The 26,803-nt window shown below is 43.9% G+C and overlaps 1 protein-coding gene across 1 annotated transcript in view; it reads right to left on the bottom strand.

Moving 5' to 3' along the window:
* The window catches only part of ADAMTS12 (ADAM metallopeptidase with thrombospondin type 1 motif 12), a 391,363-nt gene that overhangs the window by 25,524 nt on the left and 339,036 nt on the right, over positions 1-26,803 (bottom strand). Inside the window, exons 20-22 of the mRNA XM_061393780.1 lie at positions 18,923-19,075; positions 10,441-10,617; positions 3,888-4,028 (exon numbers count right to left, since the gene is read on the bottom strand). Of these exons, the coding sequence (XP_061249764.1) occupies positions 3,888-4,028; positions 10,441-10,617; positions 18,923-19,075 (471 nt within the window). The remainder of the gene's footprint in view (positions 1-3,887; positions 4,029-10,440; positions 10,618-18,922; positions 19,076-26,803) is intronic.

Raw genomic sequence — 26,803 nt, 5'->3', positions numbered from 1 at the left:
AAATTTGGTCTCCCTCATTGGCAAGTAGATTCTTTACCACTGGGCCATCTGGGAAGCCCCCAGTGGAATATCACTCAGCCATAAAAATGCTTATTGGTAATTTTTAATCTATGTGATTTTATGCCCTTGAATGGGCCCAAATTTATAGAATTTTTATGACAGTTCATATTATATCAAATTTTCTTTTCTGATGGTCACATTTGATTTGATTAGTGATGCTTATAATTGTTACACAGGACACCAAGGTATTTATGAAGAGCTTAATTCTAAAACACATTTTTATTTGTTGAGTACAATATTTTCAGGTTGTGAAATCAAAGATGGATGAGGAAAAACTGGTTTTTAGAAATAAGAAGCACAAGTTGGAATCAAGATTGCCGGGAGAAATATCAATAACCTCAGATATGCAGATGACACCACCCTTATGGCAGAAAGTGAAGAGGAACTAAAAAGCCTCTTGATGAAAGTGAAAGTGGAGAGTGAAAAGTTGGCTTAAAGCTCAACATTCAGAAAACGAAGATCTGAAGACAAAGATGGCATCCGGTCCCATCACTTCATGGGAAATAGATGGGGAAAACAGTGGAAACAGTGTCAGACTCTATTTTTTCGAGCTCCAAAATCACTGCGGATGGTGACTGTAGCCGTGAAATTAAAAGACGCTTACTTTTTTGTGTCTTTTATGTTATGACAAACCTAGATAGCATATTCAAAAGCAAAGACATTACTTTGCCAACAAAGGTTCATCTTGTCAAGGCTATGGTTTTTCCTGTGGTCATGTATGGATGTGAGAGTTGGACTGTGAAGATGGCTGAGCGCCGAAGAATTGATGCTTTTGAACTGTGGTGTTGGAGAAGAATCTTGAGAGTCCCTTGGACTGCAAGGAGATCCAACCAGTCCATTCTGAAGGAGATCAGCCCTGGGATTTTTTTGGAAGGAATGATGCTAAAGCTGAAACTCCAGTACTTTGGCCACTTCATGCAAAGTGTTGACTCACTGGAAAAGACTCTGATGCTGGGAGGGATTGGGGGCAGGAAGAGAAGGGGACAACAGAGGATGAGATGGCTGGATGGCATCACTGACTCGATGGACGTGAGTCTGAGTGAACTCCGGGAGTTGGTGATGGACAGGGAGGCCTGGCGTGCTGCAATTCATGGGGTCACAAAGAGTCGGACACGACTGAGCGACTGAACTGAACTGAACTGAACCTCTAATAAATAGGAAATAAATTTCCAAGGCAGATATTTTAAGATGCCTAAAAGTAAATTAAATTTTCTTATCATGAAAAATAATAGAAGTGTATGACATTGTTTTCGGATGTTCAAAAGACCCATGGGAGAGAGAAGAAGGTGGGTACTGCCCCTGGCAGAGAGCTTAGCAGCATGCACAACCAGAAGCTTGCCTGGACTCCAGAATCTCCTTTGGCAATTCATCACAACTCAACATTAGATGTCAACAAACATAGGGCATTTATAGAAATTAGCATGGGTCCTATCTGTCTAAGGGAATGGTTGATGTCACTCTTCATTGTCTACCGGGCATTTTTAAGGTATGAATATAATAAAATATGTACTTTTAATTTGTTGTAGGCTAACTGATTAATGTACAATATTCCTTTGCCAGTAATGAGGCATCTTATTATTCCTGGATTGAGTGAGGTGGTATCCAGAGACTGATGCAACCTTAAGCTGGATGCACCAATAAGAGTTTTTTTTTTTTTTTTTAAGAGTACATGCCAGCATTCAAATTGAGCATGGTTATGCAGGTATAACTAGACAAGTACAACAATGAAAATTACTAAGAACATATCAACCTAAGACTATCTGGGGACATGATATTTGGCAAAATATTGCATTAGCCTGTGTTATAATTATAACCATCAAAAGATACTCACATAAGAACAAGTTACTTTAAAAAATATTAATAGTTGAATGGTTAGTGTATCAGATCCTCTAGCTCTCCTTGTCTCCTGCTGTTGGCCTTTGATGGGCCCCAACTGATGAAGCAACCCACTTCATGGAAGCACAAACCTTGGGCTTGTTATGTGCCTCTGACCCTGACTCTGAATTTTGTTATTGCCAGTGAGATGTGAGACTCAGTGGGACCTGCCCACACCTGAATGACCCAGGACAATGGGAGATGCTATTCATCGAAGGGGAGACTTTTACACAATGCTGGGAGATAGGAGCCAGTAGATAATCTCTCTTCTTGTCTCTGGACAAACTAAGCGACAGCAGTTCAAACAGCTTTATAAAGACCTTCTTTGAAGAGCAAGCAATCAGTTGCTCTTAGACACCAAGCAGTCTAAGTTAGGAAAAAACAATCACCCTGGGAATGGACCACCTTGTACCTGATTCCCCTTCTTCCCTGCCTCCTTCCTCTTTTCTATCATTTCTGCTTCCCTCAGTTCAGTTCAGTTCAGTCGTTCAGTTGTGTCCAATTCTTTGCGACCCCATGAACCGCAGCATGTCAGGCCTCCCTGTCCATCACCAACTCCCGGAGTCCACCCAAGCCCACGTCCATCGAGTCGGTGATGCCATCCAACTATCTCATCCTCTGTTGTCCCCTTCTCCTCTTGCCCTCAATCTTTCCCAGCATCAGGGTCTTTTTACTTTTCAAGAATTGTAAAACTTTCCTCCATTTACAATTTAACGATTTTATTTGTCTATCCATCAAACATGCTGGCCTTTTGGCAAACTGATAATATGTGAGTTGACAAGTGACCAGAAATTCACTAAATCATGATAAGCCTAAAGCTTCAGGGCACATGCAACTCCTATATGCTCTAGAAAAAGTCAGAGGATCCAAGATGGTTAGGACCCCAAATCACTTTACCTTAGTCTCTGTTCCTCTGAGCTAGTTTTTAGTGTTTTATCTTTTCTCTTTTGAAAGTATTTAATCTTCTCTTCTAAACTCAAGATAGTTAACATTGAGCACCATGTCAGTCATATGTCAACTTTCAGCATTGTTCTTGTTCTGTTGATCAGTAGTGTCTGACTCTTTGTGATACCATGGACCACAGCATTCCAGGCTTCCCTGTCCTTCACTATCTCTCAGAGTTTGCTCAAACTTATGTCCATTGAGTCAATGATGCCATCTAACCATCTCATCCTCTGTTGCCAACTTCTCCTCCTGCCCTTAATCTTTCCAAGCATCAGGGTCTTTTCCAGTGAGTCAGCCCTTTTAGCATACTTAAGACATATTAGAAAGCAGAAGGGTAAAATATAGAACTAAAAGAAGTTTTGGTATATATACATAATGGAATATTACTCAGCCATGAAAAGGTAATGCATTTGAGTCAGTTCTCATGAGATGGATGAACCTAGAACCTATTATATAAAGTGAAATGAGTCAGAAAGAGAAAGATAAATACCACATGCTAACACATATATATGGAATCTAGAAAAATGGTACTGAAGAATTTATTTACAGGGCAACAGTGGAAAAACAGACATAGAGAATAGACCTATGGGCATGAGGAGAGGGGAGGAGAGGGTGAGATGTATAAAAAGAGTAACATGGACACTTACATTACCATATGTAAAATAGATAGCCAACGGGAATTTGCTGTATGTCTCAGGAAACTCAAACAGGGGTTCTGTATCAACCTAGAGGGGTGGGATGGGGAGGGAGATGGGAGGGAGTTTCAAAAGGTAGGGGACATATGTATATGTGTGGCTGATTCATATTGAGGTTTGACAGCAAACAGCAAAATTCTGTAAAGCAATTATCCTTCGATAAAAAATGAATAAATACATAAAACACACTTTAAATCAATGGACACATTAGACATTTACAGGAATAATATATGACTTTAAACATCAAAAGAAAACAAATGCTATTTTTTAAAAAGACTAAAACAAATGAAAGAGATTATAACTGATTCTTACCGGGTCCCAGTTTCCAGCGGCCCAGTGACAGCAAGGCTGCCCGCTGCAGGGTGTGGTGGACGTGGGCCTTTCAGTCCAGTCACAGAGGCCTGGACAAGTCACTCCTCTCTTCTGAACTCCGCCCCCACAGGAGCTGGAACACTGGTCCACGAGAGGAACAAGGTCAGGTGAAAATCACAAGGCATCATTTTCAGAGATAAAGGGTAGGGACGTGGCCCTTTCCACTGTGTCTGCAGTGCGTGACACTGCACCGGGAAGATATGAATACTCAGTGGAGGCTGAGTAAATGTTTATTTAAAAAAATACTTGACAGTTCATCGCTAGTTCCATTCTCTGTATTTCAACCCATCCATCCCCCAATAATTTAGTAAGAGGGTTTTTATTTTCCTTTTCAGTTCAGAAATTAAAAAAAAAAAAAGAATGTGTAAAATAAGTCTGCAACTTTTTTTTTACTATATTGTTAAGTTATAAAGATATATAAAGTTATAAAGATAGAGATGTATATCATATAAAACATAAGTTCTCTTTAGAGCAGAAATTCCCATGATTGCCAAATAAATTATTTTAAGTGGGGATAAAAAATCAGTTGGGTGAGCACTGGTTCAGTGTTAAATGACATGAGGCCTAGCCTATCTCAGTACCTCACAAAGTTGATAACAACAAATAGGCCCAGCTGTGCTGTTGTGAGTCCCTCGGTCATGTCCGACTCTTTGTGACTCCATGGGCTGAGGCCCTCCAGGCTCCTTTGTCCATGCGGATTCTTCAGGCAAGAATACTGGAGTGGGTTGTCATGCCCTCCTTTAGAGGAACTTCCCGACCCTGGCCCAGCTGTATTTAGTCCAAATCTCAGTGGTTTTACCTGCTCACTGTAGCATGTTCCTAGTGTCTTCACAATCATGTGTATTAGGATGCTTTTCGCCAAAGTATGTAAAAATAAATTACAGACTGCCAAAAGAGCTATTATTCACTTTTAAATAAAGAACCCAAGACAGATAAAGTCAATAGAATTATATTTTCTTTAAAATTTACTATTAATTTGTTATGCACACCGTTATTAAGAATATTAGTATCTCTATTGGGACCTGGAACATCTGTGTCAAGTTCCTCACAATGGCCACTCAGTCAATTCAAAGACAGTGGTGAAACAAGCCCTAAGACCCAGCCCTCCCACCAGCAGGTGAGCACCAGTCCCCACCCTGCCAGGGTCCATAGCCAGCTGCACTGGAACCTGGCCCGACCCACCAGTGGGCCAACAACAGCTCCAAGATCCCCAGGCCATGCAACTAGCCACCATGGGAGGCACAGCCTAGGAATTAACCAGATCAGGAAGAGCCCCACCTACCAGAGCTCCCACAGTAGTCAGTTCCACCACAATAGAAGGGTCCATCCATGGGGGGTACCCTTAGAGCATACAGCTCAGGAGTGTGCTGCTGCCTCATTGGACATCTCCTACACAAGGCCACTTCTGCAAGACTGGGAAATGTGACCAACTTACCCAATAGGAATAAACAACACAGAGAATTAGGTGAAATTAGAAGCCAGAGGAATATGTTCCAAACGAAGGAACAAGACAAAAATCTGAGAAAAAGAACAGAACAAAGTGGAGGTAAACAATCTGCTTGATTAAGGAGTAGTAGTTGTGATTATATAGTAGTAGTAGTAGTGTTAGTCGCTTAGTTGTGTCCATCTCTTTGTGACCCCACAGACTATAGCCCACCAGGCTCCTCTGTTCATGGAGTTCTCCAGGCAAGAATACTGGAGTGGGTTGCCATTCCCTTCTCTAGAGGATCTTCCTGACCCAGGGATTGAACCCAGGTCTCATGCACTGCAGGCAGATTCTTTACATCTGAGCTACAGGGAAGGTAAAGATCATAAAAATGCTTAACATATTTAGGAGAAGAATAAATGAGTAAGGTGTGAATTTCAATAAAGAGTTAGAAAATATAAAGAAAGACCAGACAGAGGTGAAAAATACAATAACTGAAATAAAAAGTACATTAGAAAGAATCAGTAGTAGATTAGATATTACAGAAGAATATATCAGTGAGTTAGAAGAGTGGTGGAAATCACTCAAGCTGAATAGAAAAACAGAAAGAATTTTTTAGAGGCCTCAGAAGAAACCAATTCTGCCAACACCTTGATCTCAGACTTCCAGCTTCTATAACTCTGAGAAAAAATATTTTAGTTGTTTAGGCCAAAAAGCAATAACAGAAACAAAAACAGTGGTGAAGTAAGACTTAAAGAAAGGAGACTGATACAGAAAATTCTGGGGATAAGGGGGGGGGGGAATCAGAAGATGCTGAATAGTTCAATATGTCAAATGGAAAGAATTCTGGTCGAGAAACCAAAATATAAAATCTATGTGTTTTTATTCTGATTAGCGGTGACAGTCCTAATGGAGAGCACACTTCTGCAATAGAATTTTGTTCATCTCCTATTAAAATGGGACTCAGCCTTCTTTCCTCACTACATTAAGTTTTAGAATTAAATTTACCCATATTTGAAATGGTGATGTTGATAGGTTTTCTAAGGGTCTGGCGCATTGGCTGCAATGCTTACAAAATAAATTCAAGGTGACAAGTTTGATTCCTGGAAGAATATAATTCTAAAACATGTCAGGTTTTTGCTCACTAGAATAATTTTCTAAGCTATGTTGTTTCATTTTCCTGAGGTTTATAGAAGAAAATTAAGATAATTCACCAAAACTCTTTGAAAAATACTTTTGAGTACTTTGAAAAGCACATTGAAAAATCCTGGCGTTTTGAAAAATCTTTAATTATGGCATGGTAACAATAAGCTGGAATCAAGATTGCCGGGAGAAATATCAATAACCTCAGATATGCAGATGACACCACCCTTATGGCAGAAAGTGAAGAGGAACTAAAAAGCCTCTTGATGAAGGTGAAAGAGGAGAGTGAAAAAGTTGGCTTAAAACTTAACATTCAGAAAACGAAGATCATGGCATCTGGTCCTATCACTTCATGGGAAATAGATGGGGAAAGAGTGGAAACAGTGTCAGACTTTATTTTTGGGGGCTCCAAAATCACTGCAGATGGTGACTGCAGCCATGAAATTAAAAGACGCTTACTCCTTGGAAGAAAAGTTATGACCTAGATAGCATATTCAAAAGCAGAGACATTACTTTGCCAACAAAGGTCCATCTAGTCAAGGCTATGGTTTTTCCAGTAGTTATGTATGGATGTGAGAGTTGGACTGTGAAGAAAGCTGAGCACCGAAGAATTGATGCTTTTGAACTGTGGTGTTGGAGAAGACTCTTGAGAGTCCCTTGGACTGCAAGGAGATCCAACCAGTCCATTCTGAAGGAGATCAGCCCTGGGATTTCTTTGGAAGGACTGATGCTAAAGCTGAAGCTCCAGTACTTTGGCCACCTCATGCGAAGAGTTGACTCATTGGAAAAGTCTCTGATGCTGGGAGGGATTGGGGGCAGGAGGAGAAGGGGATGACAGAGGATGAGATGGCTGGATGGCATCACTGACTCGATGGATGTAAGTCTGAGTGAACTCCAGGAGTTGGTGATGGACAGGGAGGCCTGGCGTGCTGCAATTCATGGGGTTGCAAAGAGTCAGACACGACTGAGTGACTGAACTGAACTGAACTGAACAATAACAAAGCAGTCATGATTGCCAATATCATGCCTATCACATCAGGCACTGTGTGTGTGGTGGTAACCATAGAAAACAGGGAAGTTATACACAATTAACCTTTCTGTTCAATAAAAGAACTAATCTATTGCTTTCTCAGCATTCCAACTTTGAGAGTCAACATGGATCTTTTCCCACTTATTCACTGCTTTTAACCCTATATGAGGAGGGAAGGACAGGAACCCCACATTTGGGATCCTGTTGTATACCTGTATGTGTGCATACAGACACAGGGCTACCTGGCCAAGTAATCTCCAGGAAGGGGCAAGTGGTCCTCAAAGTGTGGTTCCCAGAGCAACAACTTCAGTATCATCCGGGTACTTGTTAGAAATGCAAAACTTCAGGCCCTACCCCAGACTTCTGAATTGGACACCATGGGGATGGGGTTCAGACATCTGTGTGCTGATGAACCCTCCAAGTGATCCTGAAGCATGCTAAAGTTTGAAAACTGGTGAGGGACATTCTCACGGTTGAAAAGTATTTTCCATGGCAAGCAGTTTAGGCTGGGTGACACTCGCTGGAGGGCCCCAGAATATTCCAATGAAGGCATCCATTAGATACTATGCATATACAGAGCAGCATCATGAGGGCTCAGGAAAAGCACCTAAAGGTGCTCAGTCCCTAAACAGTTCCCCGACATTTCTGGGGAAATGTCCAACCAACTTCAGCATTTTCTATCCTTACTGTTCCCTCTGAGGAAAGTCTTCCAATTGTGTGGTTTGCTCAGAACAGAGCAATTTATAAAGAAGGGCGTTGGGAGGTCTTCAGGAAACAGGCTCATGATTGATGCTCCTTGGAAGAGGAAGTATACAGAATACATCTTTTTCACAACCAGAGAGCAGATACAATTGGTCATCTTGGATAACTTGCAATTGCAATTTCTCTGACAAGGCTATCTAAGCTCCTCTACAAATTCCAGGATCCTGGAAGCTGTCACCAGGAAAACCCAATGGACTGTAGGAACGTAGCCTGGTGGGCTACAGTCCAAAGGGTCACAAAGAGTTGGACACAACTGAGCGACTAAGCACATCACCAGGCTCAGCAAACGTGGAAAGCTGAGAGGCATAAGTCCAGAGCCTAGGAGTGGCAGGCACTTTATGTCTCAAAGCGAGACAGGGAAGGAGGTGAAAGAGAAGGCGGTGGTGGTTGTTGCCCCCAGGAAACACCAGGAGCCTCAGGAACCAGCACAGCCGCTTGATCCAACGGGCAATAAGAAGCTAGAGGGGGTTCAGTCTTCCAGGGTTGGACACTAACTCTGTATCCTACACTGTGGTTTTCTGTCTTGCCATTTCTAGCATGTAAAGTTATTGACTTACTCTCCTTAGTTTTCTCTTTGCTCCATGTCTATTCAGCTAAATTCTACAGTAACAAGAGTATAGGAATCAGAGTCAAACTGAAGCTTGAATTAATACTCCACCATGTATTTTCTAGTTGTGTAAGCTTCTTAATCTCTGAGTCTCAATTAAATTCTTTCTTTATCTATAAAATGGAATCAGTAAGGCCTACTACCATCCAGGTTGTTACAAGAATTAAAACAAGTACTGCAGGTAAAATGCCCAGTGCATGGCCACACTCAAAGCACTCTGGGTTCTTTCTTTCCCTCTTATTTCTACCATAGTATAGTTGGGAGTATTTTCTTTTTTACTGAAGCCAGTAGGGAAATGAAATCATTATATTTCACCAAAGAACAGTAACTTGGTTTCACATACTGAAGTAGGACAAAGATGAAGCAGAGTCCCACCCCTTGCAACACAGGATGGAGACACACCCACACACCCACACACCCACACACACACCCCTCTTTTTATTTGTGTAAACAAGGATCTGGGCATTTGAGAGGTAGGACTCTGAAATCATACTGTGTGGAAAGGATCTGACCATTATTCCCAGCCTAAGAGGGACATGTGATGATCTGTCCCAAATGCTGCTCATCAAGGTGGTTCATGTACGACTCCCCAGAGGGACCCCAATTCCCGAGTATACCCACTGAGACTAGGTCATAATAAAACATTGAACAGTCACAGTTTAAACCACACAACACAGCCTTCAAATTGTTGGGCCTGTCCAGCCTCCCCACCTGTAACTGAGCAGGACCCTAAGGGGCCCTCCCAGCACAGCCTCTCCCACACCACATCCTTCACCCACCTCTTGTTTATAGAAAAACTTTAGCCTCCTTGGCCTCCCCCAATTTCCAAAGTGTACATTTAATCATGATGTGAGGAAATGCAGAAAGGAAAACAAGCAAGACCAAAATAATAATAATAATAATAATATTGGGCTGGCCATTAAACAAAGTCAAAGACCTTTAGTTCCTTCTCAAGGGCTACAGATAATAATCTGAGCCATGTCCTTTGAGCTGTTTTATAGATATTGAAACCCCTATCAGGTGGAAGAAGTTAACTATATGCTACCCACAAGCATGTAGACCCAAGACAGGTTGGACCCAGAAGGCTGATGATGTTGACTCCTGATTATCTCACCATCAACCAATCCAAAGAATACCACAAGCTGATGACATCCCCTACCAGCACCCCGCCCCCCCCCCAACCCCATTCTGATTTTAAAAACCTTATCCCGGAAGCCTTCGAGCAATTCAAGCCTTTTAAACACTAACTACCTGGACTCCTTGCTTGGAACGCTAGCTACAATAAATGCTACACTTTGCCTCACCACCACCTTGTGTCAATAGATTGGCTTTACTGTGTATGGGCAAGGGACCCACCTGTGGATCAGGAGCACACCCAGTGTAAGGTGTGAATGGAAGGAGGCCAGCCGCTGGCTTGATGAGGCCAGCCACTGGTCTGAGGCACGTGTGGTCTTCCCTGGACTCACCAGGTAACACAGAAATTCATGTTTTCCCAGTTGTGTAGATGGTGCACTAGGCACAGTACCTGGCTCCAGGGCTCCACCTGCCACTCCTCGCAGGGCTCCAGGTTACAGCTCGTGGTCAGTGGAGGAGGAAGTCCGGCCAGGAACCGGCAGTGAAATGGCCTCAGGCTCCGGTGATCCCGGCTGTCCACACACTGAATCTCCCGGATCTGGAAGCCCCCGCTGCAGTTTCTGGAGCACTGTATGGAGAGTGAGAGAAAAGGGGACACCTGAGTTCTTGGCATCAGGCTGTCCATGCCCAGATATCCAGGGGTTTCACAAAGGATCACAAAGTTCCCAGCTTCTAGTTCCCAGCTTCTAGAGAGGTTGGTGACCTGTCTTTCCTCGCACGCCGTGGAGAGAAGAGTCACTCTAGCAGCTCCCCAAGGTGGGGCTCCCTGTGTTAGAAAATGCAGATGTGGAAGTGTAAGAACCGGGTGACAAATCCAGTTCTGTCACAGACTCACTGTGAGCCCTTGGACGAGCTGCAGAAATGCTCTGAGCCTCAGCTGTCATGTCTGTAAACTGGGGCAACAACTGTTATACTGGGCTGTCCTGAAGATTACGCGGGGGTGGGCTTGGGTGACGCAGGCGCAGCTGTTCCTTAGGATGTCTGTGTTCATTGGAGGTAAATGCAACCACCCATGAGGGGAGCTCTCTGCCAAGACACCCAATTACCTCTCAGAATCCTGCCGAAAACCTGCTTCCTCCCTGACTCTGGACACAGGATTGGTTACCCCTTTTTAAGGAAAACAAAGTGAATAACTGCTCAGTGGTTTCATCTAGGGAGTGGGCGAACCCTGTCCTTGGCCCCACTGCCAGGCTTCCCTGTACATCACCATCACCCACCATCTTTCCTCCTAAGGCCACCATCACATACCTCCATCACCAAGGATGTTCTCAACGCATGCCCAGTGCAAGCCCTTAAGAGGTCCTCCCCACTCCCCTGCCCATGCCCACACCTTGTGCAGCAGCCCCTGCCCTCTGATCCCAGTAAAGGACACTGTTCACCAGCAGGCTGCTGATTTCCTGAAGCTCACAAAAAACACGGCTGCCCCTGAGTCACCTACATTTTTGTGGCATATTCAGGATGACTTCTTTGGTTTACAAAGACCTCTTGGACTTTGGAAGCTCTGTCCATCCTTTATCTAGGTAGATTTTATTCAATCATAACTCGAGCTTCCAAGACTTGATCTTCAGTCTATACAGAATGCTTTCATTATCAGTTTCCCTTCAGCTCATCTTGAACGTGTACCTTAGTCTCTCAAGGCCAGTCCTGGCTTGTCTTGTCACTGCCCACTTCCAGGTGGGAACCCAAGGTAGTGGCATGGAGGCTGAGCCCTGAGCTCCTCAGCCCCTCTCCCCTGGATTCTCTGTGGATTAATAATATGTCCTGTGGTCCTTATGTCCTGAATCTTCCTTCCTCCATCCTTTGCTTTACCCACTACTGCTCTTCCTTTAGACTTGGCTTAAATGTCACGTCCTCTGTGAAGTCATCCTTGAATACCTTCTCCAAAGGATATCTATTTCTTTTATTATTCATCTCAAATCCTTCTCTGTTTCCATTGCAAGAACTTGAAATGTGAAACAACTTCTATTTATTCTGTCCATCTTTTCTGTTAGACTGTTTCACTGCCCTGAAGCTGGAAACCCATCTGTCTTGGTCACCACTGTGTCTTGAGCATCCAGCATGGGGCCAGGCACGGCACAGATGCTCCTCACAGCCTGTGGAATGACTATATAAATTCTGAGAAAAGGGAAGTTGGGGATTTCCAGTGGGCCAAAGAGCTCTGTGGTTACCATGGGGATAAAGAACATCCTTCTGCACCCTCTCAATCCTTCCATCAGTGATCTCATTACATCTTGGCTGAGAAAATACACCGCCACCAAAGCCCACTGCTGTAAGGTATGCTTTCATCTGGCCCCTTCTCTACTCGGTAAAATACCATGTTCCCTTTTTGGCTACGGTGGAATAGTCATAATTGTAGTGTTGTGGATGGTAAAAGAAAATTTCTCAGAACCTTTCATTAGAGGTACCTCCCAAAATACTGATCCCCCTTTCTTTGCCATTTGGCAGATAGTGCAAGTCACCTGAATGCAAAACTTGTGTTGTAGCATGGCAGATGCGGGCCCATGTGACAAGGGGGCAGATGGACGCTCTAATGCCTCCGTAAATCAAGTGTATTTAGCTTCTCAGAAATAAGCAACACTTGCCAGACAGCCCCCCAAAAGCAAATTCAAAACTTCATTTGCCTGCCATGCTGTAAGTACAGAGAACAAAATAACTGCCAGTTTAAAATCAGCCACAGAACAAACACCAGAAAATTTTACACAAAGCAGCCCTTTGTGTGACAGATTTCCAGGAAATAACCCACGGTTAAGACAAGAGGGCTCTTTATTAGGGATAGGAATTTTACAAGACATAGTGTACAATGGGGGTTTATTTTCTTATTTTTCATTTGTTGCTACAACCTGTTATTCCTAGAGTTTTCACATTAGCATTACCCTTTTGTCAAAGAGTGCATTCATTCACATTCAGTGGGAAATGAAGTTGATTAATATGTTGAAGTAAATATTAAGGGAAGGCACTCACTAAATCTGTGACTTTTCTATTTCATTTTCAGAAGATCCTCTGATTTAGTTAGCAGGAGGGAAGTGGCAGGGCATTAAATCACTCTACTTTGAAAACTGCTCTGCCTCGGTGTGTCGAATGCCAATTACTATATTCATTTTCTTATTGCCCTAAAGGAGGGCTATTTATATTCCTGGTTTCCTAACCGGGAGCCTGTGGACCTGACTGAGGACAGGAGCCCGCCTAAGGAGAATAGAAGGACTGGTTAATGCCCACGTGAGACCGAACAGGTCTAACCATTTTCTGGTTCCCACGCCAGTCTGTTTAACTGATGTGATAGGCAAACCAGACTGAGTTAGAATGAAGACTCCTCTTAGCTTACAGGAGCCACTGGCAGAGAGAAAGATGACAGACTCACAACCAGTTCTTCCTTGTGTCGTTTCTGATTTATGGAGCCATCCTGATACATGTTCCATGTTGGACTCCTACCTAGTGTTCAAATGAGTATAGTGAAATTAACCAACTTGGAATTAGGAGTCAGTAGACTGCATTCAAGTATCACCCTGACACCAAGTGGCTTTGTGACTGTACCTCTACAAGCCTCTGTTTTCTCCATCAGCATTAAAAAGAAAATAAATTGGATGATTAAACTCTTCCATATTCTAGAGTGATACAAGTGTATGGGATCATTGGACTTGTATTATGCTTTGGTTTCAGAATACTTTCTCGCTTTCCAGAAGTACTAAGCAAGGACATGGAAATAATTCTTTTTTGCTCCTTTCCTAATACTAAACAGATTCATAAGACTCTTAAGATCATTCAGAAATAATTCATTCCAAAAATTCTATTTTGAACAGCACCAAAAGTCATTCATCTGTCTACTCCCCCACGCCATCCCCACTTCACTTCCTCTCTGCTATTAGGCACTTATCTATATGCCAGCTTCTGTATGCCAATCTAGCAGAAGGAAAAAGTCATGCAATGAATAAGTGAGAAAAGAACAGCAATTGTAACAGTCATAAATTATAACAGTCAGTTATAACAGTCATAAAGATGATATGTCATAAGTTGTTCATGACCCAGTGAAGGAACAAAGGAGGAGGTGGTTGATTTTACTCGAAGAAGGAAAGGCTTGAAGGGAGAAGCCAAACCTTGAACTGTATCATGCAACATGGGTAAATGCTCACTCAGCTGGCAAACAGTGTGGGGGACATTCAAGGTGGAAAAAAGGACATATGCAAGTGGAGTGAAGCAACAAGGCTTGTTTGGGAACATGTCCATCAGAACGCTAGAGTGGAGGGTACGGATGGAGAAAGAGAGATGGGAAGGGGCCATGATAAAGGATCTCATGGTTTGAACATCACTCCTCAGCTGAAGTGGTCTTGGGTTCATGCTTTCTGTGAGTCTAAAGGCTTTCTTTAATTGCTGTTCTTTTCTGTCTTAGGGATTCCATTAATCTAAAGCACCTGGGGCTTCCAAGAGCAGGTAATAGGTTAGACATACAGTAAATAATACCAAAAGAAAACACATGCAGTGATTTTGAGTGTATTATTTTCCTTCTGGCTGGTCAATTTTTGCTTTCTGGGCACAGAAGCTCCCCTATAACATACAATTCTCTGTTATGAAATTTTACACTTTGGGCTTCAATATGTTTCTGGGAACATGTTATATATGAAAGTCTGTACTTAGACAGGGGCTCTTTCCCTATATTATTCATTTGTAAAAGTTCAGATCCAAAAAAAAATGTAGCACTGAATATTATGAAACTCAAGGTCATAAGAAAAGGTTGCCACTTTTATTTTCCAAAAAATGTGACAGATAATAAAGTCAGCTACTGTTAAAATAAAATTGCAACACTGCCTAGGTGGGGAGACAGATCATTCCAAGAAAATGTAAAAATCTTTGATTCATTTCAGAAATAATCAAAATCTGTTAGACTGAACTATGAGATGTTATTATCATTCTGAGAAAGATAATAAAGAGGTTGTTAAATCACCAGTTTACAAAACTGCCGGAGGTACAGTCAAAATGTTCAGTCAGGAAGTGTGTGATGATGCATAACTTTGGTGTCAAACCCAACTGAAGGTTTTTTAAGCTCATCTTTGTCACTTATTGCATTTCTTTCAGCACAAGAATCAAAGAATCAGTTTTTTTTCCTTAGACAAATTTTAATGCTCTGAAATTGGCATGTGTCTTAAACTGACATGCATATTTATTATGCAGTGTTTCCTTCTTTCTGAAAAGCTGCCATTACATTGATGAGTGTTCCCCCAGTTGATGGTTTTTCAGAATTGAGAGTATCAGTACCAACTGATAATGTGCTAGTGATTTAAACCCTCTAAGCCTTCACTTCCTCAGTGGGAATTATAAAGAAGGTCCTTTATTGGATAAAAATAAAATTGTTCATCTAAAATTCTTGTGCAGTGTCAGGCATGAGTGCCAGGACACAAGGTCGGTCAAGTCTGCCAAAGTTCACGGAGGACCTGACTGCCTAGTACTGGGGAGCGGAGCCCTGAGGGATTGACAGGACTTACTCCACTGCCTCCTGTCCACAGTCCCCTGCCCCAAGTCCAGGAAGCCAGAAGTCAGTAAACACCTGAGAACTACTCCTAGCCTTTACCCAGAGCTCAAAGTTGGCCCAAGGCTTTATCTGAACAGTCTTTTACCATTTACAAAGTGGTTTCACGAACACTCTTTGACTTGTACAACTTTATGAAGTTGGTAGAGGCCACATGATGTAGTTCATTTCCCAGAGGTGAGAAAACTAAAGCTCCCAAGAGGCTAGAAGAAAGGATTAGCACCCTATGCTGGTGACAGAGAGTGTGTTCCAGTGTGCTAAGTCACTTCAGTCGTGTCTGACTCTTCGTGACCCCGTGGACTGTAGCCTGCTAGGCTCCTCCATCCACGGGATTCTCCAGGCAAGAATACTGGAGTGGGTTGCCGTGCCCTCCTCCAGGGGAATCTTTCCAACCAAGGGACTGAACCCGGGTCTCCTGCATTGCAGGCAGATTCTTTACCATCTGAGCTGCCAGGGAAGCCCTTGGTGACAGAGTGGGGCTGCCAACCCAGACATGTCTGATCCCAGGCCCGGGGCTGCTTCTAGGATTCAATTCTGTAGAACTCTGCTTTCTCCAGTGTGCCTCTGGGACAAACCTAAAGACCATTACATTAACTTTGTTTCAGATAGATCAATGCATGAAGAAGAAGCAAGCCATTCCAAAAACAACTTCTGGACTTTGTAAAGGAAGAGATCTTAATACACAGGCTCACTGTACTGTCACAAATATGAGAAAATGTCCACAGCAGTTGTATCAGGACTTCATCAAGGAGATGAATGGTGCGGGAGACAGAAGGCTGTAAAACAGCTACAATTCAGACTGCACACACAGCAGTGGGGAGTTTCTGGTGAGTAATCTGGGGAACCTCAGGTGTGATCCCTGTGGCTTCAGGTGAGGCTGTGGCATACCCTTAGTCCTGTGAGATTAAAGTGTCTCTGGATCTGGGCTTGTGGTTGGTGGGATAATGCAGAAAGACTCAAGATCAAATTAGAATTCGTCCCTCTGAGAAAGTGTTTGTGAAAAGGAAAACCATCAAGTTGGCAGAATCTAAACCCTCTGGATGGGCCTCCCTGGTGGCTCAGATGGTAAAGAATCCACCTGCTAATGTGGGAGATACGTGTTCGAGCCCTGGGTCAGGAAGATCCCCTGGAGAAGGAAATGGCAACCCACTCCAGTGTTCTTGCCTGGGAAATCCCATGGACAGAGGAGCCTGGTGGGCTACAGTCCATGGGGTCACTAAGAGCCTGATAAGACTTAGCAACTAAAACGACAAAAACAACAAACTCTGGATATTTAAAGGTAAAAGCAGGGGTATGTTTTCCTACTCTAGGTTTGGAGGTCTGCCTCTGAGTAAGTTTAAGAGTCCCAGCAGAACAGTGAAGCTAAGATGCCCTTCAGATCTTTCCCAGTACATGATTTAGACTTCAGACACCCAAACGGACTGGTTAATAATGTGGCAGTCAAAAAGCTGCCAAAATTTAGTGTCATTCAGTTACCAAAGTCTAAGATAAAATTTAAATCAACATCTCTAGGAAAAACGGAAGTCCCGCATTAAATATTCCTAATGGTAGAAAAAAACAGATGTCAGGGCAATTGACTTTCAGTAGTTAAATGGAGTCTTTGACATAAGGTTTGTCTATCATCCTGAGAGAGGAGATAGGATAGTATTGACAGGAATGGAGTAACTTTGAGGATTTGAGTTTAAATATGGTGGTTGCCACATTCCGGCAGAACTTGGTGATGTGTCCAAGATAGCTTGGAGTGGTACAGGGGTTAATAAGTATATCGGCAAGCCTCCTGGCCATGACAGAGAAGAGACCCAGAGGCTGACAGGGCAGGGATGAGCTGCCAGAGCAGGGCTTCCTTTAGGGGGTCTGACACCACCAAGAGCTACTGGCTCTCCCATTCCGGTTTTATATCAGCTAGAATTCCTGGAAGTTTACACTGGATTGACCTTTTTAAAAGTGTGAGCTATTTCACACATCTGTCCTTTTTATGAGCCATGTAATTTCCAAGGAAAGGATTAGTCCCAGTGATGGGAAAGTGAAACTTTAGGACTTGGTCAACATTTAGCAAGGTCAGGGACAGAAATGTTTCTTGAAATTTTTCTGGATAGGAAGAGAATTTGTAGCCAGGCATTTGGTCCCTTTTGGAATTTGTTATGAGTTGGAAGAGAAAAAAAAATGCAGAACCAGCATTCATTCCTTAAAGAAAAACGGTATGAGAACAGAAGAAAGGTAGGTTGCCAGGAATCAAAGAAATGTGTGGTGATTTTCTCAGGGAGTAGCCATATTTTCTCTCTCTTGCCAAAGATCAGAGCCTTTCTTTGGGAAAGGGGACCTATTGCAGATTAATGACAGTGCCTGCTCCTGTCTGTCAGGTAAGTCTGCCAGGAGAACCAGAGACGGCCAGTGAGACACCTCATGGTCCTGCTTGTCTGGGGACCTGAGTTTTCCACGAGATGAGAGTGCTAACAGATGCCAGCCTCCCCAAACTTCTGGGCAGCTCTTTCTCCTTCTGTATTAAGGCCATCAAGGGAAACTTGCTCCTCAGAGAGAAGACAGGTGCCTACAAGGTGTCTTGGTGTGAGGGGGTATGGGGGGTGTGCATGGCAACGAGGATGTACGCACAGCTCACACCTCTGCACCCCTCCTGCCAAGTGGCTCTGAACTCCACCTCGACCATTGACTCTATGATCTGGGTGCATCTGTATCCCCCAGGGGTTGGTTCAGCCCTATCATGGTGACAGGCAGTCTGGGCCTGATTGCTGCCCAGAAAAACCAAGGCCGACCAATCCTAAGACCTGACAAAGACTTTCACCAGGGACTATGCAGGCAGCACAGAGAAATAAGTAACCACTCTAGGTTAGCAAGGACAGGAACATCACACTTCAAAGAAATCAATATAGGAAAGACGCTTTTAAAGACCAAGCTTTGATGTTTCAGCTTTCTTTTCATTTTGAATCTGGCAGATTCCATGCTTTGTGAACAGCTGCTGAACCATGATTTAATTATACATGTGCTCATGTATCATTATTAATTATAACGTTAAGTTTAAGCAATTTAGAAATAGTGTCGCAGGCTGGACAAGCAAATTAAATTACACAAATTTAACTTTCTTTCTCAGTTTATCCGGTAAGGGAGGACAGGTGGATAAAAACACGCGGGCTAATGAAAACTCCGTGCTTGCTCTAAGGCTATTGTGTAGCTGAAAGTAGGCTTATGACAATGCCTGTGGTTCACTCATCTGCCAGTTTGTCACAGAAAAGGGCAGAAGGGAGGCAGGAAGGGAAGCAGGAAAGCTGCTATAGCAAATGGCTCTGGTGTAAGTCCCTCTGCCCCCACCCCCCGAAACACGGCTGAGCTGATCAATTACCTTGCTCCAGTTTCCCACTTTCCAGCCAGCGCAGGGACGGAGGTGGCACCTCTTGGCCGGGTCTGGCCTCTGCAGGGTGGCGCAGTCGGAATCCACGTGGGTGCTGCACTGCACGCTCCGCCAGTAGGTCCCCAGCCCGCACGTGGTGGAGCACTGCCCGGGAGGAGGGAGAGATGACAGAGGCTCAGGGCTGCTTCCTCACATACACCCCACCCCACCCCACCCCACCCTGGAGGCAGGGGTGCTCCATCTTGGCTACTCACTAAACCTGCCTGCAGAGCTTCAGAAACTTACCAGCACTGGGGCTCCAGCCACAAACAATCTGAATGGCTGAGGGTAGGGCTCAGGCAGGAGTAGTTAAAAAAACAGGTGATTCTAATAAGCAGCCAGGGTTGAGAATCCCTAATTTCTATGTGGGAGGAAAACCCAGTGCAAAAGGAAATTTGCTTCCCTTAAAGAATATCCTGGCTGGAAGGTCTATGGAATGACTACGAGCTACAGGCACACTGCTGCATTTCATCAATGCTGTTCATGGAAAGGGAAGAGTAGAAACTAGCCTAGGTCAACAGTTTTTTCAACTGGCTCATTTATGGAGGTAAATGGGCTTCCCTGGTGGCTCAGTGGTAAAGAATCAGCTGGGCAACACAGGAGAGCTGGCTTCGATGCCTGGGTCAAGAAGGTCCCCTGAAGAAAGAAATGGCAACCCACTGTAGTATTCCTACCTGGAAAATCCCACGGATGGAGGAGCCTGGTGGACTACAGTCCATAGGGTCACAAAGAGTCAGACACAACTGAGCAACTGAGCACTGTATTATGTGTGTATATATACTAGTGAGCCACCAGGGAAGTACATTTATCTCCATAAATGAGCCAGTTGAAAAAACTGTTGACCTAGGCTATTTTCTACTCTACTCTTTCATGAACAGCATTGATGAAATGCAGCAGTGTGCCTGTAGCTCATAGTCATTCCACACACCTATGTGTGTGTGTGTGTGTGTGTACACACACATAATACATATATACACATAATACATATATCCACATATACATAATACATATAACACATAATACACATAATACATATATATATATATATATATATAAAATATGAAAGTGAAAGTCACTCAGTCATGTTTGACACTTTGTGACCCCATGGACTATACAGTCCATAGAATTCTCCAGGCCAGTCTTTCCCTTCTCCAGGGGATCCTCCCAACCCAGGGATTGAATCCAATTCTCCCACATGGCAGGCAGATTCTTTAAGAGCTGAGCCACCAGGGAAACCCAAGAATACTGGAATGGGTAGCCTATCCCTTCTCCAGGGTATCTTCCTGAGCCAGGAATGAAACCAGGGTCTCCTACATTGCAGGCAGATCCTTAACCAGCTGGGCTACCAGAAAGCCCAAATATATATTATATATTAGAGATAATAACAGCTGAAGTGCATATTCTCATTGCACTAGTGGCCCCACTGTTCACACCCATGCTATTTGCAAGGGACTTCACAGCTCCTCTCATCAAATGATAGAATGCATTTCCCCAGCTGTTGAATCAGGACTGTTCTTGCACTTTTCTTTTTCCAGGAAATTGCAGTGGATGATGGTGTGTAAGTTCTTAAGAAATCTTGCTTGTTTCAGTTCTCTCTCTTGGACCCTTGTCTCTGCCATGAAAATAAAACTGGCTAACCTACTGGAGGATGAGAGATCATGTGAAATCAAGCTGGATGACCCAGTACTCTTGCCTGGAAAGTCCCATGGACGGAGGAGCCTGGTAGGCTGCAGTCCATGGGGTCGCGAAGAGTTGGACATGACTGAGCGACTTCACTTTCACTTTTCACTTTCATGCACTGGAGAAGGAAATGGCAACCCACTCCAGTGTTCTTGCCTGGAGAATCCCAGGGATGGCAGAGCATGGTGGGCTGCCGTCTATGGGGTCGCACAGAGTTGGACACGGCTGAAGCGACTTAGCAGCAGCAACAGCAAACCCAGCTGAGGCCATCCCAGACCAGCCAGCCTTCAGCCAACCCTTCACCAGATGCATGACAAGCCAAGCTGAGATCAGCTAAGCTCAGCCTAGGTCAGAAGACACTTCCAGCAACCCACTGACTCATGGACAAAAATGAATGTTTACTGAGGTTTTATGGTTGATTGTTATATAGCACTATTGTAATAGCCAATGGATACAACTACACAACTGTCGGGGTCCAGCCCCAGCTGATCCAGGGTATTCGAAGCGGGGACGGAGTCAGCGAGGATCAGGATACAATAGCTTCAATTAGATATTAATTAGAGATGTAAAGAGTAATAGAATGAGGATAGCTCAGTAGGAAAATTCAGTGGAGAAAAGAGGCTGAGTAGCTTGGTTTATGTGGGAGACCAATAAGACTTCAAGACAAGAAGTTTGCACCACTTACATAGGCCGCAGGCATCCTTCCGTTCTCCCGAAGGAGAGGAGACACTGCAGCCTCCCTGGTCAGATCTTAGAAGCCCAGGCATAATTAGTAAGCATGACGGGTTCCACGCTCCAGATGGAGACTCAGCCAGAGTGAGAGAGAGAGCGACATGGGGAGACCAGTATTTTGAGAAACTGATCCCAATTCTTTATTTTCCATGGTCTACTTTTATATACTGAGATGTTATGCAAAAGTCACGCGGGGTCAGCAGTCCTGACTTTTATCAAAGTCAGGTGCTTCATACAAATGTATACAGAGGTCTTAGGGGTGTTACATCATCTTCTGGCCAGGGGGCCTGCTGACAATTTATGACCCTCTCGTGACAGCGGTCAGTCAACCAGGACACTTATTTCTCCAGGGGTGATTATTCTTAAAACAGACGCCACCCAAATAAAGTTACGTTCCTATAGGGTGAGGGTGTAGTGGGTTTTAGTTAAGGAAAGAATTTACTTAGCCTAAGGTCTAACATGATTAATATCAAAGGTTAATACTTATTTCTTCTATATATTAATTAATGTGTGTAAGGGCAGGGGATATGGAGACTTAGCAACAAACATTGGCTCAACAAATGAAAAACCCTTCACCAATACAATTTCTAATCAGCCCATTATACTTATACTAATAGTTTTCTAACTTTTCTAAGGAACCTGTTTTTAGAAGGTTTAACGCATCTTGTGCCTCTCACGGTTGGGAGGCTGTGAGCAATCACATGTGGCCGGACAAGCCTGTCAGGCAGGCTAGAGAACCTTCAGAGGAGTTTGTAGGTTAAAACACTTCTATCAGGCCCAGGAATTATTATTAACTGGAGCTCTAAGTTAACTCCTTCTCCGAAAGAGGTGGTGGGGGACAGCCCCCTGTAAAGTCAGAGGTGTAGGTGAGAGCACAAAGTAGTAAAGTAGGCAGGCTCTGGTTATAGGGGTAGATGCTCGAGGATTTCCAGGGGGACTCCTGAGGCTCCATCCCGCCTTTGCGTATGTCAAGCCTCCTTCCTCATGACCTTTGCCACGGGTGGAGTGCCTCACGCCGGCCCCCAACACACAACAGGTACTTTCCCTATATTTTCTCTAACCTTGGAGACTCAGGATACAATTAGAATTCTGAAGTTGACCAATTGTGTGGTCTTTGGTGGTTTCCTAACTTCTCTAGCAAGTAAAACTGGTGATAACACTAGGACCTCATTTATTAAGTTGCTGTGAGAACAATAGAGTTAATCCATGCACAAAGGGAGTGCTCTACAAATGCTACCTATTAAGCATAGCACTGTAGCTGAAGCTCCAATACTTTGGTCACCTGATGCAAAGAGCTGACTCTTTAGAGAAGACCCTGATGCTAGGAAAGATTTAAGGCAGGAGAAGGGGATGATAGACAATGAGATGGTTGGATGACATCACCAACTCAATGGACATGAGTTTGAGCAAGCTCCGGGAGATAGTGAGGGGCAGGGAACCCTGGCATGCTGCAGTCCATGGGGTGGCAAAGAGCTGGACATGGCTGAGCGACTGAATAACAGCAACAAACACAGCACACCTGCAAAGCCAGCATTATGAGTTCCACTTTCCAGATTTTTGGGGCCCAGAGAACTTAGCAGTCATGCTAGAGGTCACACAGACACTACAATGTTAATTTCACACCATGGCAAGGAGAAAAACAATGTTTGTTCCAAACCCAGGACAGGAGCTAGTGAGACCAAATTCCCAGGCTAGTGATGACCCTGGTACCTCTCAAGTGATGTCTATAGCTCTTTGTGCCATATTTGTGTGGTAAATAAACATGTGTCTCTGGGGCTCTGAGTCTAGTCCTGTAGGGTTCAGATGTGAGCAGACATTTGTTGAATTTCTATTTAGGCAGCAAACGAGTCCAAAGACAAAGATGACAGGAGGACATTCATAGAATGCAGTAAGCAAAAGGGGATTCCATTGATTGTCTCTTATGTCAGTTTAAAATTGGGAGTTGGGGGTGCAGAGAAGATCCTGAGGAGGCAGAGGAACAGCTTCTCTTTGTCCTGGGAACCTTCTCCCTCGTTACAGCCAGTGACCCTGTGATAACTGATTTACCAGGTCAAGGAGCAGGTATTGGGGTGTTCAGAACTGGAACTGCTGTGCAGGGCTATATCAGAATCATGTGAAAACTTCTGTGAAAGGCTGTGGAAAATTACACTGTCACTTCCATTTACACGACTGCACAGCATACATGTCACTGACTGGCCCAGGGGATCTGACTGAATAATGAGGCAATGAGATGAGAAGTGATCTTCTGTCACAACGCGATCCACACCCATGCACACTGGGAAGCTCCTGAGTCTTCTGTCTTGTAATATATCTCAAAGCAAATACTTACTGAGCACTTCCTATATGCCTGACATATAGGAATTCCTGTATTATTCCTCTTATTTCATAATAATCGTATGAATCAGGCACGGTCATCCTCATTTTAAAAATGAGGAAATGAGTGTGGAGAGAACATGCAGAGTAAGTGATGGAGCTAATACTCAAACCCAGAATGTCTGCTTTCAAGTTTTATGTCTATTCACAATATGAACTTGGTTTTGGTGGCTTAGATGGTAAAGAATCTGCCTGCAATGCAGGAGCCCTGGGTTTGATCCCTGGGTCAAGAAGATCCCCTGGAGAAGGGAATGGCTACCCACTCCAGTATTCTTGCCTGGAGAATCCCATGGACAGAAGAGCCTGGTGGGTTATAGTCCATGGGTTCACAAAGAGTCGGACATACACATTTAATATTTGAAATCACAAGTAGTTAGAGGAATATGCTGTGACCAGCCCTTCAGCACAGGACAGAAAGTGGGAGGAGAAGGTGAGAGAGATTTCTGATCGAATGCTAAGGAACTTTAGAACTTACTTCCAACATCAAAGAGCAAGAAAGCCTTTATGGAAGCAGCAGCTCAAAGCTTGATACTGAAGAACAGGTAGGATTTATGAATAAAAGAAGGAGAAGGAAATTTCAGGCAGAGAAAACCATGGAAACAAAGGCACTGAGCTGAGATGAGCAGACGGTTTAGTGGAAACAGAGCAGCTGAGATTTGCTGAAAGCAATGGCAACCCACTCCAGTACTCTTGCCTGGAAAACCCCATGGACGGAGGAGCCTGGTAGGCTGCAGTCCATGGGATTGCTAAGAATCAGGCACGACTGAGCGACTTCACTTTCACTTTTCTCTTTCATGCATTGGAGAAGGAAATGGCAACCCACTCCAGTATTCTTGCCTGGAGAATCCCAGGGACAGAGGAGCCTAGTGGGCTGCCGTCTATGGGGTCGCACAGAGTCGGACACGACTGAAGCGACTTAGCAGCAGCAGCAGCAGGTGGGTGAAGGCATAGGACATAGTATGTTGAAAGCTGAACTATTTAAGGATGTGAAGGCTCTTGGATATTAAGAGTGGACTTTATATGATCTGATATGCAATGAAGAGACATTAGCAATTTATTATTAGGTGTTTGGAATAATTAGAAAATTCCTTTCAGAAGAGTAATATGGCAATACATTGCTTGTGATGATCTGTGGAAAGCACTGGGGAGAGGAGAGATAGTAAGTACCCAGATCAGCAAGGGCAAGAGCAAGGGCGAGGGTCCTAACAAGAGTAGCAACCGAGTGTCCACCATTCTTGACCGTTGCGGCGCTACTGGCATTTTGGATTTCCCAAATTGTCACAGGACCCTCATAATCTTTGGCTCCTAGACTCTGAATGCTGGCATCAGCCCCTCCGCCAGCACGGTAATAAATAAAGCATCCCTGCTTTTTTCTATGCGTCACCCAGCAGCAGACTGGAAACCACAGCGACTAAATGAGCAGGAAATAAAGAGGAGATGACAGACATGATGTTTTTACTTCCTGTTCATTGAGGCCTCCCCAGTGGCTCAGTGGTAAAGAAACTGCCTGCAGTGCAGGAGACGTGGGCTCGATCCCTGGGTTGGGAAGATCCCCTGGAGAAGGAAATGGCAACCCACTCCAGTATTCTTTTTTTAATTAATTAATGTATTTATTTTAATTGGAGACTAATTACTTTACAATATTGTGGTGGTTTTCACCATACATCGACATGAATCAGCCACAGATGTACAGGTGTCCCCCCCATCCTGAACCCCCTCCCACCTCCCTCCCCACCCCTTCCCTCTGGGTTGTCCCAGAGCATCAGCTTTGAGCACCCTGCTTCATGCATCGAACTTGCACTGGTCATTTATTTAACATATGGTAATATACATGTTTCAGTGCTATTCTTTCATATCGTCCCACCCTCTCCTTCTTCCACAGAGTCCAAAAGTCTATTCTTTACATTTGTGTCTCTTTTGCTGTCTTGCATATATGGTCATCATTACTATCTTTATAAATTCCATATATATGTGTTAATATATACTGTATTGGTGTTTCTCTTTTTGACTTACTTCACCCTGTATAATAAGATCCAGTTTTCATCCACCTTATTAGAACTGACTCAAACGCAGTCTTTTTTTATAGCTGAGTAATATTCCATTGTGTATATGTACCACAACTTCCTTATCCATTCATCTGGTGATGGACATCTAGGTTGCTTCCATGTGCTAGCTACTATAAACAGTGCTGCAATGAACATTCCACTCCAGTATTCTTGCCTGGGGAATCCATGAACAGAGGAGCCTGGCAGACTACAGTCCATGAGGTTGCAAAAGAGCTGTACGTGACTGAGAAACTAAACAACAAGTAAACAGGAAATAAAGAGAAGATGACAGACATGATGAGAGGACAGACACAGACCCAAAAATCTGTTAGGGTTTTTCTAGTAGGACAAGGAAGCCTGATATCAATGGTTATCCTGGGCTTCCTAAGGTGTCTGACTGAGTGGCCAATGAGACCATTCTCTAGGGAGGGATAGTCCTAAAGAAACAACTTCAGAGATGGGTAGAATAAAAAATCAGGGGACAGTGGGGAACTCACAACCCAAAGTTTTCATTCTGAATCCTGATCCTCTCAGACAATTCTGTGTTTTAAACACTTTGTCTCAAAAGATGCTTAAAGGGAGCAGGCACCAAGCCCAGTCATGTAGGGGACTCCTGCCAAATGTCAACTTCTAGTCTCATAATACCCTGTAGCTTTAAAAACCTCTGCTGCTGCTGCTAAGTCACTTCAGTCGTGTCCGATTCTGTACGACCCCAAAGACGGCAGCCCACCAGGCTCCCCCATCCCTGGGATTCTCCAGACAAGAATACTGGAGTGGGTTGCCATTTCCTTCTTCAATGCATGAAAGTGAAAAGTGAAAGTGAAGTCAAAGTGAAAGTGAAGTCAAAGTGAAAGTGAAGTCGCTCAGTTGTGTCCACTCCTAGCAACCCCATGGACTGCAGCCTACCAGGCTCCTCCATCCATGGGATTTTCCAGGCAAGAGTACTGGAGTGCGTTGCCAGTGCCTTCTCTGAAAAACCCTCTGCAGTCTGGGCCAATTCCCT

This window comes from Bos javanicus, chromosome 20 (genome assembly GCF_032452875.1).
Source record: "Bos javanicus breed banteng chromosome 20, ARS-OSU_banteng_1.0, whole genome shotgun sequence".
Taxonomy (NCBI): Eukaryota; Metazoa; Chordata; class Mammalia; order Artiodactyla; family Bovidae; genus Bos; species Bos javanicus.
This window is presented reverse-complemented; position numbering and strand designations above follow the sequence as displayed.